This window comes from Lissotriton helveticus, chromosome 8, assembly GCF_964261635.1.
Source record: "Lissotriton helveticus chromosome 8, aLisHel1.1, whole genome shotgun sequence".
Classification (NCBI taxonomy): Eukaryota; Metazoa; Chordata; class Amphibia; order Caudata; family Salamandridae; genus Lissotriton; species Lissotriton helveticus.
In genome coordinates this window covers 1,309,567,616-1,309,581,565 of record NC_136069.1, presented here as the reverse complement: position 1 = coordinate 1,309,581,565, position 13,950 = coordinate 1,309,567,616, and the positions used below count along the sequence as shown (strand labels likewise).

Genomic DNA, 13,950 nt, shown 5'->3' with positions numbered 1-13,950 from the left:
TCCGCTTTTGTAGGGCCCAGAGCTCTAGCGCCGAGTATTGCAGCATGACTGCGGGATGGAAGTAAAAATCTGCCAGAGACCGGTCCTACCCCGCGACCCCAGCGCCTCCTTGGCGCGGACGGGCGCAGACGGGCAGGACTCTGGCACGACTCAGGCGCAGTGAAGGCGCGACCGCTGCGCGTCACCGCTGCGCGCTCGAGGGAAGGGTTAAGAAGGGCGGGCGTAGGAGGTCCAGAGAGCTAGAACGCTCGGTCCGGCGCCTCAGAAGCGGCGCATCCACACCCAAAATGGCGGTAGAATGCACAAACAGCAGGCTGAAAACCCCCAGACCCGTACCCGCTAAGCAGCAGTGATCTAAATCATTTATGGTGCAGGTGGGGGCCAGAAACCCTGTTAAAAGCAGGTAAACGAAACTCAAATAAACAAAAATAGAAAAGTGAGCGTTTTTAAAAAGCGTGAAGCGCTAGCTAGTAGATCAGCGTGCAGGTCGCCAGCGTGTGGCAGTTCAAGATGTTAAATCAGACTGACCCGCTCAAGGCCAGCCTTAAGAAGGGCGGGCGTAGGAGGTCCAGAGAGCTAGAACGCTCGGTCCGGCCCCTCAGAAGCGGCGCATCCACACCCAAAATGGCGGTAGAATGCACAAACAGCAGGCTGAAAACCCCCAGACCCGGACCCGCTAAGCAGCGGTGATCTAAATCATTTATGGTGCAGGTGGGGGCCAGAAACCCTGTTAAAAGCAGGTAAACGAAAATCAAATAAACAAAAATAGAAAAGTGAGCGTTTTTAAAAAGCGCGAAGCGCTAGCTAGTAGATCAGCGTGCAGGTCGCCAGCGTGTGGCAGTTCAAGATGTTAAATCAGACTGACCCGCTCAAGGCCAGCCTTAAGAAGGGCGGGCGTAGGAGGTCCAGAGAGCTACCTCTTTTTAAAAAAAAATATTTTCTAATTTGATGGTCAAGGTCCCTCAGTCCTTTTTTTCACCAGATCAACTCTGAAATAAGGTGCTTCATATGGCATGGTAAAAAACCTAGACTGAAACTAGAAAAATTACAACTAGATGTGGAAGATTGAGGCCTTGCGTTGCCTTATCAACTGGCTAAATTATAATGATTCAGAAGAGATGTCTCCCACTAATTTTTTCTTGACTTTAATGCGGAGGGAAACCGACATTGCCTTTGCTCCCTTTTTGCGAATTCCCAAACTCCTGGTATAAAATTCCTAGGATTATATCCTCTCAGTTCCAAAAGGTCTGGGAGGCCTTCAGAATCCCTTGGCTACACCCTCAACTGAGATTGCTAGAATGCCTCCCCCTGGGACTTCGCATGTCTGTTCAGACCTGTGAACTTTGGGCAAAATTCGGGTTTCTTAAGCTTCAAGATTTTTTTAAAAACTAAAGCTTGCTAACCTGGCAGGAAATTAGAGAGCGCAAAAGTAGTATAAAGAGGTCTCTTTTGTTTAGTTATTTTCAGATAAAGAAATTCTCAGGGTTAATAAACTCAGACAGCTGTGAAGGCTCTCTATTGAGCAAAGCTCATTTTATACTTAGAATCAGGGAAACTGGGAACTGGTATAAATTGCTCAAGTCTACTCAGAATGAACAAATGGTGTTAAACCACCTAGAAAGAATTTTTGAGTCAATTGGCTGTTGCCTCAATTTCCAACACTGGCAAGGCTTTAACAAAATGTGCTGTAAGGCGGTAAGAGCTGCTAATTCAAGGAGGATGGCATTTTTTAGCAAATGGATGACTTATTATCCACTGCCGAACTCCATAAAATGTATCCAGCAGTTGATCCTCAGTGTTTTAGATGTCAACAGGCAATAGGAGATTGGCTACATGTAGTATTTACATGTACCCATGTAATGAATTAAAAAAAAAATGTTTCCTCAGAAATCGAAAGATGGCTGGCCGTTGATCTTCCTCCCGAGGCCTGTGAAGCCCTTTTAGGCCGAGTAGAAGCTCCTGATGAACTCACTTTGGGTCAACGCCAATTTATTTTTATTTCTACTTTGGTTGCAATATCATTCATTCTTGCCAACTGGAAATCAGTAACAATACACAGGGGCATATTATCAAGACAGGCGATAAAATTCTCGCCGCTTTAGCGGCTGAAAACTGCAGCTAAAACTGCAATAATGAGCTTGATAATATGCTCTATGGTATTCCAATTGAAGCTCAGGTTAGATGTCCTTCTTTCTTGTAGCGCTGTTAAGATGATGGCAGGTTTCGGTACTGTATTGGGACCAAAATAATAAAAAGTGTTGATTCTTTCGTAAAAAAGCACTGTGCATAAAATTTCATGTCACAAAACTATTTCATATCTTCAGTTTTGTATGTGTTTCAAATAATTTTTAGCTGTAACCTTAACCTCATTTTCGCCCTTGCAATGTCTGTTCTTGCCATCATTCCTGTACGTCAAGATTTTTTTAAAATTTCTTGCTGCAACTCATTACTCGGCTTTATTCTTGAGTGCTTCATTGATATGTGTGCTCATCTCTTTGGGCTATATTATATACTGTCATATTATATGAGTATTTTTGTGGCATGGAATTTCTCAAGATTCTGATCGAGTGGCCAAGCATATTCAATACGGTAAAAATTGCCCATCTTTTAATAGCATGTTATTTAGTGTCTTTGAGGCATATGAGATCTTATGTGTTATTTTAAAGGACATTTATTTCGTGCTTGTGTCTATTTCAGGCAGTTTAAGTGCTAGTTTTCCTGATATACCATCCTCAGTAGAGTTTACATAATTATTTTATTTTTGTTAAAACCAACATAAATTAAGCCCTTTAGTATCGGCTGTAGGAATGATGTCTGCAGCACAAATTTTCATTTTCTGTTTTTATATTATTTTTATTTCCTTTCTATGTCTCATCTACAGACATCTTCAGCTTTCTGTTGGCAAACAGGCTAATTGTATTCGTTTAGAAATGGAGTGCTCCTTGCTCATGATTCACTTGCTTTCTTGTCAGTCTCAGTACTCTGCTCATCAGTCTCAGTACTCTGCTCATCAGTCAATGCCTTTTCTCCCTCTTCTTCTTTGTCCCACTGTAGGAGCATTTCAGTCTCTCCATGTATTGATTGGATGAGTTGTACTCTTCTGCTGCTGAAATACCCTTGCATTGCATTGCCCATGGGATTATTTCCCCTCCCCCTTTGTATCTCTCTTGCTCCTCCCTTCTTCTTTCGACCACTCCACCATGGCTCACCTTATAGATTATTAGCTCCCCAGTGCCTCCTTTCCCTCCACAGATCGCGCGCACTCTCGCTGACATGCGCTGCTTTATTGGCCAGGGGCTCCTTTAAATAGATTGCAATCCATTCCAGGATGGCTGTTTGTGTGTGCGTGTGCATTCTTTTTTTTTTTAAAAACGTTCAGTACCATAGGCAAGGAGTACAGTCTAAAATCGTTTAGGGGCGGGTTGGGTCTGTTGTAGTCTGTAAAGTGTGAGAGATTTTTTAAGCTGTCCTAATGCAGTTTTTTTTAAGATGCGAGTCTACAGTTATTTCCTGAATTAGATGAGGGTTTGAGCAGTTCTAGTGGTTATTGAGATTTTTACAGGGATATCATAAGCAAATCAGACTCCGTTAACGCTTTGAGTCTATGCTACACAAATGGCGCTCACAACACACATAGCAATAATTGTTTGCACATGTGCACCTAAAATGGCTTCAGGTATTATTTCCAGAGAATGTTCCAAACTTGGATCATTAATCCTTTCATTCGCATGAGGCTCATTTATTTTTATATTTATTTATTTATTTAAACATTTGTATAGCGCGGCTGACACCTTGCAGGTTTCCTGGCGCTTAGCAAATACTCAAAACTAAGGGGGGGCTGGCGGAGGGGAGCAACTAAGGGTTAGGGATTTTAAGGGAATAGCCAGGTTTTGATATGTTTCCGAAAGGGGAGGAGTTGTGGGATTTGACGGATTTCGAGAGGCATAGTGTTCCACAGCTTAGCCGCTGCGACTCGGAAAGATCTGCCCCCCATCCTGACCTTGTTGTATCTGGGAACAGTTACCAGGCAGGCAGAGGCAGAGCGTAGGGTTCTGGTGGGGACATACCAAGTAAACATGGCCTGCAGAGGTTTGGGTCCAACTCCGTGTAGCGCTTTAAAAACGAGGCAGAGAGTCTTGAACGCCACTCGTTGCCTGAGTGGAAGCCAGTGTAGCTCGGCTAAGGCCGCTGTGGCTGAGGATCTTCTGGTCCAACCAAGAACTAACTTGGCTGCGGCCGACTGAACTCTTTGGAGTCGGTCCAGTAGAGCAACTGGGGACTCAAGTAGCAGCGAGTTGCAGTAGTCCAGGCTCATTGGCAGCTAATGCTTCATTCACATTTTCCTTACAGCCCCCTGCTAGGATGTTCTGACCTTTAGGAAGGTTAGAGCCAAAATCACCAAAAACTCGGAGCTTGAGTTAATACGTATTTCTTTTATTTCCCTTTAGAGTGCTTACCGTGTAAGCGGAAGTGTGATGACCATGGCATACAACACGAGAAGCATGTATGAAGAATTCCCACATGTTAAGCATTGAAAGCACTATTTTATCGTTTTGATCACTGCATGCCAGCATGTATGTCTTTAAAGACAACTGGAAGAGGCAACCAAATCCAAGGAGTCCGCAATGATGTTTTTGTTTGCACTATTTACTTTCAAATTTCTTTGTCAAGACATTTCTTGTGCACAGGGCTGATGTGAATACTCCAAACTACCGAGATGAAGTGCACTGAAGATATTTAAATGGGAACTGATTGTTCTATTATGATCAGTACGATACTCTTAAACCAGCGCTCCATGTACAACTTCCTCGATTTGTTCATTGCAACGTCATTAACTGATGCAGTTTTTATGATGCCATAGAATATTTTTTAAATAAGTAAAATGTCTTTCATGGTATTAAAACTATTGTTGTGTGCAATGATAAAGAGTAGTATACTTCTTATAACCATGATGAATATAATTGACAATGTAGTCATCTAGAATAATCCCTTAAGGAGCAGCAGGTGTTTCAGAATAATAAGGGTTCTGAATTCAGACAGAAACATTGATGTAAAATATATAAATTTCTCTATGTATCCTTCCTCCTTTTTCCGTTAGGGTTCCTCATGATATCAGTAGGGATATTACCTAGAATTGAAAGAGTCCCCTACTCCCTCTGCTCTGCAGGATGGATCACCTGAGTACTTAGAGAAAGTAATGTAAAATATTTGCATGCTAATCTTACGGGGCATTTTAGCGCTGAATATCATATGTTTGTTGTTAGCCCTGTTATTCTTACATCTGGATTATTAGAACTCACCAAAAACAGTGGTGTGTCGGCTTGGCCTCGCATTAATGGAGTATATGGCAACATGCCTTTTGTTCTTGCAGGTGCTCATGGAGAGGAGTCGTCTTGTGTGCCGCTCAGTGTTGGTGGTTCTGTGGCCATAGACTCCCAGAAGGTTGTTCTTTCTGGGATGCTGAAAACTAGTCGGAGAAGGTAGTGGGCGAAGAGTGAGAGTATGGAAGGATGAAAACATGTCAACGGGGGTTCTTCCCATGCCATTATCCGGACAAAGGCGTGGCTAGCCTTCAATCTATTGCTAGCAGAAATGTTTGCCTTTCCAGTGTATGTTATCTGAAGTTTACAATCCAAAATGCTGCTAACCTATTTTCATTTAATCTAATTTACCTTCTAGATAATGTATATGCAAGCCTTCCTCTGAGTCGAAGGTTTTCTTAGTGTGCTTGTTCAACTGTTTTGTTTTATCACATTCATTACCCACTATAATGCCTTTTGGTCTCTGATTTTTAATCAATTTTTCTGCAACTGTGTTCCAGTTTGTATTCCCTAGTTAGGGACAATCTTGTGTGTGACTCTTTCTCAACCCTGACTCAGGGCGGCGCGGGTGCCTTGGTCTTCAGCTCCAATATCTTCCACTGTTTACAATCGAGCTACTATTATTGCCAGTGAAGTTTTTCGTCTTGTGGCTTTTTCCTCCAATTTGGGACACTTTTAAGGAGACAGTAGAAATTCTATACATGCACAGTAGTGAGAGGATTCATCCTTTCTTCAGGAAATAAGAAGGGAACTTGAGAGACCTTTGCAGCTTACAGCCCTTGGCAGATTGCAACACCAATGACTCCAAAGTTCTGTTCGTGCCTCGGACCCCTCTCTAGACCTGACACAAGAACTACTACAACTTTGTCTAGCAAGTTCAGCCTTAAAGTAAACCTCTATATTAAGGTTTTCTGATAGCCTAGTAGTCCCTTTGGGTATCCCGCATTTGCTCTGGGGGTTCACTGAAGTTAATGGAATCTTTGCATTCCCTAACAGTGCATTCTACTACCACGCTGCACAGGTTCCTCAAGATTGCTCTATCCTGACTATATTGATGCCTGGGTGGGAAGACTACGGCTCCCATTTTGCTCTTGCTCTCTGAGTAGAAAGAACAATCCTCTACTTCTACTATTGTTAGTTTTGACAGCTTGCTGTGAAGGCAGTTTATAAGGAACTAGCCCAGCTGAGAAATGATTACTAGCTTCATCATGTTTGTGGCTTTCCCCCCCCAATGTTGGGCCCTTTTAAGGAGACACATCTTTCACATGTATTCTAAGTGCAGAGTGGTACCATGGCTAGGGGGAGAAGTCATCCCAAGAAGGAAAAGTGAGAGACCTTCCTAGAGTCCACCCTCCCAAACGTATCTATCCTGTTGCGCAACACGCAACTAGGCAAAGCTTGGGTCAAATTTGGGCTCAAACACGACCCATCTTTATCTTTCTACAAAGGGCATAATGACATCATGGGACCAACCACTGGGGATAAGGAAGGGCCCTCTCTATCTACTATTGATAATTTTTCAGAGCACACGGTGTGGGTAATAAATAGAAAAATAGCCCAGGGTGAGAAACGACTAACTGCTTCATCATGTTTGATCACAGGGAAGAACTTCGGCCCATTTACATTCTGACATTACATCTCCCAAAAGGGGGTCAAAACACTTGTGTAAATGAAACTTCAACTATTTGAAGCAGAAATTCATGACATTAACCATGCCTCTTCTGACTCGTATATAAGTCCTGCTCAAACTCCACCTGCCCCTTATATATATTCACCTAAACAACTGTCAGATCTGCGGGCTGACTCTCATACAGATTGTACTTTGTTGTACCCTGTTTCTATGGATAGTGTGTCCGGGAAATTGCAAGAAATGTGGTTTCACATTGCTTCTTCCAACCACTAAAGGTCAGTCCAATTCTAACAGCCCTTTTCATACCAACAGATGTGAGACTAATTGTACTGTAAAGAACACTTTCCCTAAGGATGGAGAATTTACGTTTTTTTTAGTGTGAACTGCCGCTCACTCCCAAAACATAAAGCGGATATATTTGACTTCTTAAATAATTAACATCCTGACGCCATCTTTTTAACTGAAACATGTCTCCATGAAAGCTCAGGCCCTGATGTAGCGGCTGCACTTCCAGCTGGCTATTCTATAGTTAGAAAAGACCGTGAAGGTAAAATAGGTGGTGGGTTGGCTATAATTTTTTTTAATGTGTATAAGTGCAAATTTGAAAAACTTGATTGGAAATATAGTGAGGCTATGTTATTTAAACTTGCCCTTAGCCCTCAGTTTACCTTCTCAGGAATATTACTTTATTGTCCACCCGGCCCTGCTTGCTTGTGGGCCTCCACTCTCCCTAACCTGGTCACTCCCCATTTACTTAGTGCAGCTAATTTCACTATTTTAGGTGACCTAAACATTCATTTTGATGATCGGTCTTGTCCCTCTAGCATATCTTTAACTTCTGATCTAGGGGCCATGAATTGTGTGCTGATTAACTCAGGACCAACTCATGTAGCAGGTCATCTATTAGTTCCATTTTTGTCCAATCTACTTAGCTTGCGCTGTGTTTCGGCCCTCCCTGTCATCTGGTCTGATCATTTTATGGTCTCCTTTCGGCTCATTGTAGAGCAGACTAATCAATTTTTACCCAATTTGGGAAATAAATTTGAGTCTAGAAATTGGAGTAAACTTGATATGGATCGTTTTAACCATTATTTAATGGAAACCATGCCCTCAATCAATCAAACCTTGATGACCGACTTAGGGACTATTATGAACTGGATCTCTAATTCATTGGATCTCTATCTCCATCTGTCTTCTCAGAAGGTGAAAAATCACCGTCCCCCGGCCCCCTGGTACTCACCTACTTTACAAAAAGTGAAAAGTAAGTGCAAAGCATTAGAGAGACACTGGAGGAAAGATTACGCCTCAGAATCTAAAGTAAGATATAAACAATCAATCAGAGAGTATCATTCTCTCTGTAATATTGCCCGGGCCGAGTACGGAAGTAGCACTATTTCTAACGCTCAAAACTGCCCTAGGGGGAGGAGCCTAGCTCGCGACCGAGATGGCCGCGTTTTAGCTCGGCTCCGTTCAACCGCCTGTTTTCTTCGTTTATCCTGTATTTCTCCTGCCCCGGGAAGCCCTCGTTGCTGTGTTTCGGTATTGCAGACACTTTGCGGACACTTACCCGTTGCTCCGGTGATCCTGGGTGCTGTCGATCCTGTGCGGTGGTCCCGCTTGGAGCCTCCGGGGCGGACTGGCCTGGACTTCCCTGCTGCTCCGGGACGTGACGGAGCGCGATGGTCGACCCTTGCTGGCGCTGTGGATCTGGTTGCGGAGGCTGATGTGCGAATAGGCCGGCTGTGCCCGTTGGCGGACCCGACTGGCCTGGGCCTTGGGGTGCGGACGCTGCCTCCTGCGGGGGAGCCTCCTCTTTATCCGGCTTGGTCCCCCCTTTGTTCCCCGGCCCGGCCATTTTGGATTTTCCGCCCGGACTCGGAGAACGGGGCCGGCGGCACGAGGGGGCCGACGAACATCCTTCTTCTGGTGGGTCTCCTTCCTGCCTTGGGGCGCCCTGCCGCAGTTCGGCTGACCTCCTTCTGCTTTGGTGTTGCCCCGGCCGGGGCCCCCGACGACCGAGGGCTTGCTGGGCTTCTAAGATGGCGGCCGACCCTGGGAGTCTCTGCCGGGCCTGGGCGAGCACTGGGGGCCCGCCACACGGCCCGGATGTCGAATCTTGTGAAGGGTTTCCTGCACTTCAAGTTGTCCTGGATGCACTATACTCCTGGCGGACTTCCGTGGCTGCGCCTGTTTCCCCTGTGGAGGCGGACCCACTTTTCGAATTGTACGGGCCCCCGTCGTCGGATTTGGCTTCCTCGTTGCAGGGTACGGCTGGTGTGCTCCTGGTCTCTGTGCCTCCGGCGGAGATCGCATCCTTGGGTTGGAGACTCTCCGACGCCCTTCGTCGTCCTGCTTTGTTGCCTCGGCCGCTGGTCTGCGGTCCGTTTGCATCCTGTCCAGGCCTCGATGATCCCTTCTGTTTCTCATCGCGTCGGCTCCCCGGCCGGGGCGCCTGTGCCGACCCAGCTGGGCTTGCCTCGTTGGAACTGTCCTCAGAACTGTGCCTGCGGTGCGACGGTTGTACCGTAACTTTTTTGTATCCTCCGTATTTTCTTTCACGTTTCTTCTCAGGACTGCCGCTGGATTTACTCCTGAACCCTGTGTCCCTCGTCTTTTGGACTTTGTTTGTTTGGATGATTACAACTTTGGACAAAAGTGGACAGGGCTGAAATGACTTATTATATGCGGTAGTCTCGTTTCTGATCTATGACCGACATGTGCTGTTGTGATGTTGCGTAACTTCATGGGACTCCTGAAACTTATCCTCATATCGTTAACTTCCCGTGGGCTCTGCCTCTCCCCTTTTCACAGGTGGTGGGATGGTTGCAGATAATACTGTTTTTTCGCCCTCTCCCGTGCGTCATGTTCCCTTCTTTCCCTGGCCCTTCTTTTTTGCCTTTGTTTCTACCTTGTTTCTTTCTTCTATATTTCGGGTTCTATTTAGGGCGACAGGAACGCTGCTGGGGGGTTGGCCGTAGCCTTCTGCAGGGGTGTAGGGTGGGCTTGTGGGGTGGGTGGGGGGGTCTGTTGCTGTTTTTGGGGGGTCTTTTTCCTCCTTTTTTCTCCCTTTTTGGTTCTATGGCCCTTGTGTATCCCCTCTTTCGGGGCTCTGTCTCGTCGTCTGTCCCCCTGGTGTCTTTCTGGGGTATTTTTCCGGTATCACGATGATTGTGATTTGCTGGGTGTGTCTTCTTTATTTTTAATGTCTATTCTGTACCGGGTTTATGTTTTCCTGTTTCGTCGCCCGGGGGCGGGTGTTTGGGTAAGAGTCCCTTTCTTTTCCTTCTTCCCCTTTCCCTTTCCCCCCCCCCCCTTTCGTGGGGTTCTCTTCTTTTATTGGGGGTACGTTTCGTATTGTTTTTGTATTTGGGTCCTTTTCTGTGCTGTTCGGTGGGGCGGGTGATGGCTGCGGTGGGCGGGCATTGGACGATGTGTGCAGTGGCCTTTCCTCATGTCCGTTGTTTTGACCGGTGCTTATTGGTATGCCTATTTCGTATTTGTTTCTCCTGGTTTTTTTACGATCGCTGTGTTGCTGCCCGCCGCGGCCCCACCCCTCTGGTTTGTCTCTCGGCCCGCCATACTCCTGAACTCCCTAACCCGTCCTTAAAAATAAGAAAACTACCTTTCTAATTCTTTGCTCCCGTGACTGCTCTAAGATGCTTGTTATTTCTCCTGTTTCTTTGCCTTTGTATACTGTGATAATCTGTGCATTGCTCCTGAAATTCTGCTCTGTGGTGGCCAGCCCGGTGGGTTGTAGGCCCGTATTTGTGAGCTCCCTCTGTACAATAAAGGTTTTCAACAAAAAAAACAAAAAAAAAAAAAACTGCCCTAAACTCTAGTTCTGGAGAAAAAAAAACTGCCCTAAAGTCCTGTTCAATTTGGTTAAGGAACTTTCCGGTATGGTTTGTCAAACTCCACAACCAATTCTATTAGAATCACAATGTGAGGAGCTTGCAATATTTTTTCTTGATAAAGTGGAGCAGATCTATTCCAGATTAAATATCTCTAAAATGTATACTCTGCAACAATGCATGGTTACTACTGGTGTAATAAATCCTGGAACTCAGCCAGTGGTTCAGGATGTGAACAGTATAAATAAACTTGAACAATGGACACTGTTGGACACAATTTCTTTGAATCGTGTCTTAAATAGCGTTAAATCAGGTTCCACCAGGACCCGCTTCCTATTACTATACTGCAAAAAAAGGACCCTTCTATTCTAGAGCAGATTAAGGAGCTACTTAATGCCTCCCTACGTGAAGCCCTGATTCCTCCTGAATGGAAGCATGCGATGGTTCTTCCATTGTTAAAGACACCTAATGCTGACCCAGCCCAACTTTCCAACTTTCGACCCATTTCCCTGCTCCCAGTTTTCTCCAAGTTATTGGAGAAACATGTGAATTCGCAATTAACTCACTATGTGGAGTCCCATAAGCTCTTACACCCATCTCAATCAGGGTTTAGAGAAGGGTATTCCACAGAAACCATACTTTTGGGAGTGAGTGAAATGCTGCGTAGCCATTTGGATGTTGGGGACACTGTGGCGCTCATATTGTTAGACCTGAGCGCCACATTTGATACGGTGTCCCATACTGTGCTCCTGCAAACACTTCGATCCATTGGTGTGACTGGAGTTGCTTTGGGATGGATAGCAAATTTTCTGTCTGGTCGCACATTTCAGGTTTCTTTTTCTAAAGCAGTTTCCAAAGTTCATGCTTCCCCTTACCGGGTGCCACAGGGCTCGATTCTCAGCCCTTTATTGTTTAACATTTATGTTAAACCATTGGCTGATATTGCTGAGGAGGCAGGGCTGTCAATTTGTTCCTATGCTGATGACACCCAAATAGTCTTCTCCCTCTTTGCTAAAGGAGCCTTTGGGCCCTCTTTTCTTCAAGCTGGATTGAGTAAAACCATGCAGTGAATGCAAGTCAATTCAGTGAAGCTTAATGGAGAGAAGATAGAGGTGCTCATCCTGGGGGAAAATAAAGAAAGCTGGGGCCCCCAACACTGGCCTCCTGAATTGGGTGTTACCCCTCAGCCTACTAAACAAGCCCGTAATTTGGGTTTTGTAATCGATGATCACCTCTCGATGAGGTCTCAAGCCATAAAGGTGGCTGCAACATGTTTCTCCATTCTTAGATGGCTCAAAAAGATTTTATGGATGCTGCCGGAATCTACAAAAAGAACGGTAGTCCAGGCTTTGGTCAACTCTCGCCTGGACTATGGCAACATCCTTTTTCTTGGAGCTAATAAGGAGGCGATTCATAAGTTACAAATTGTTCAAAATGCTGCTGCTCGCCTGCTCTGCCAGATTCCCAAATTGTCTTTCGTGTCTAGTTCTTTGCGCGATCTCCACTGGTTGAAAGTGGAGAATCGCATTAAATTTAAGACCTTAACCTATATGTATAGGATTAAAATGGGTAAGGCCCCCCAATATTTGAGATCCATTGCTCAATTGTACGTTCCTCCTCGTTCTCTTCGTTCAGCCAACCAGACAAAATTTGTGGTCCCAAGGTATAGATTATCTAGAGTAGGCGGTCGATCCTTCTCCAACCTAGGGCCTACTTTGTGTAATTCTCTTCCTTTGTCTTTAAGGAATGAGCCTAGTTTTGTGCACTTTTGTAGGATGTTGAAAACCTGGCTTTTTAATCAATAGGCTTCCATCCTTTTCTGTATCTGACCTCTTTTCAGGCTGCGCCGGGACACCCTTGGGTAGCTGAGCGCCTTATAAAATTAAATAACATAACATACCATATGCTGCTACCCACCACCCAAAAAAAGAACGATTTATCTAAATCGTATGCTGTTACCAAGAGTAATCCTTTTAAGTCCTACAAGAAGTCCAGTCATTCACTTTTTCAATCTCAAACTGAACTGCTTGATTTTTACAATTAAATCTTTGGTTGAGCTAATGCTTAGAAATATACTTAATAGCCAGTTCTAGAGAAAAAATTGTTTCTGTGATTAGTAATTTTCCCTTATGTTCCTGGGTCTCCCTGAGGCACTTCTGCCACCTTATCTGAAATGATGCATCCAATTAGTTTGTATATCTCAACCTCTCCCATGCCCTCAACAACCGCACTTAAAGATTCTTACCCGACACCTCGGCTCAGTAAGCATATAATTGCGCGATCAATGATCTAGTGTGTACCCTCTCGTTTTTAATCCATCTGGTCTACCAATTTTACATCACCCCCGTACATTACACCGACTAACTTATATTCATGCCCGAACTCCTGACAAAAAAGAGAGTCATGGCCAGCTAGAGGACAAGAGTTAATTGGCTTCACTCTAAGGCAAGTTGTAACCTGTCTTTGTATGATGAGATCAACCTGGTCACATTGGATCTCTTGTGTTTGCCCATCACCTAAGCGCGAACAAAGGTATTGTATTATGATACATTTTAGATTCACCGCTGTTCTTCAGAATTTGTTTGCTTAAATTAAATCACATCATCGCAGAATTGAAAACAAGGAAATCAGAGATGTTCCTTTAGGCCTTTTTTATAGACTACCCTTTCTTTGTTCTTGAATTGCACCCACTAATGGCAAAGTCAACATTTCTACACTTATACCCAGGGATACCAATTGATTTGCGCCTTTGGCGTCACTATAAGATAATGACTCAGTCATCACTTGGTTGGTTCTGGTTTTACACCAGGTATGACAATTTGTGTTGCCGCCAGTAGTTCATCTAATGATTTTAGTTGTATATTTCATGACAATAATCCTGACAAGCGGCACATTAAGATTCTTTCATTGAACATTGTGGGGCTGTCTTCTAAAGTGAGTAGGTTTCCTTAATCAGGCAGTTTAACATCATTCATTTTCAGGAAACCTGGGCTAACACAGCCATGTGTGTTGCTGGTTATTCATCCTTGTAGTTCCTGCAACCTCTTCTTCTTCAGGTACTTCCAAGGGAGCTCTGTTAGTATGGATTAGTGTTCTCTAGGTGGTGATGTAATTTCTAGTCCTTTTGGCAGTTCAAGAATTCAACTCT

General features: G+C 44.6%; 1 protein-coding gene across 1 annotated transcript in view; it reads left to right on the top strand.

Moving 5' to 3' along the window:
- The window catches only part of C8HXorf38 (chromosome 8 CXorf38 homolog), a 111,697-nt gene extending 106,771 nt beyond the window's left edge, over positions 1 to 4,926 (top strand). Inside the window, exon 7 of the mRNA XM_078658288.1 lies at positions 4,449 to 4,926. Coding sequence (XP_078514414.1) covers positions 4,449 to 4,510 — 62 coding nt within the window. The 3' untranslated portion in view covers positions 4,511 to 4,926. The remainder of the gene's footprint in view (positions 1 to 4,448) is intronic.
- Positions 4,927 to 13,950: the final 9,024 nt, after the last annotated feature.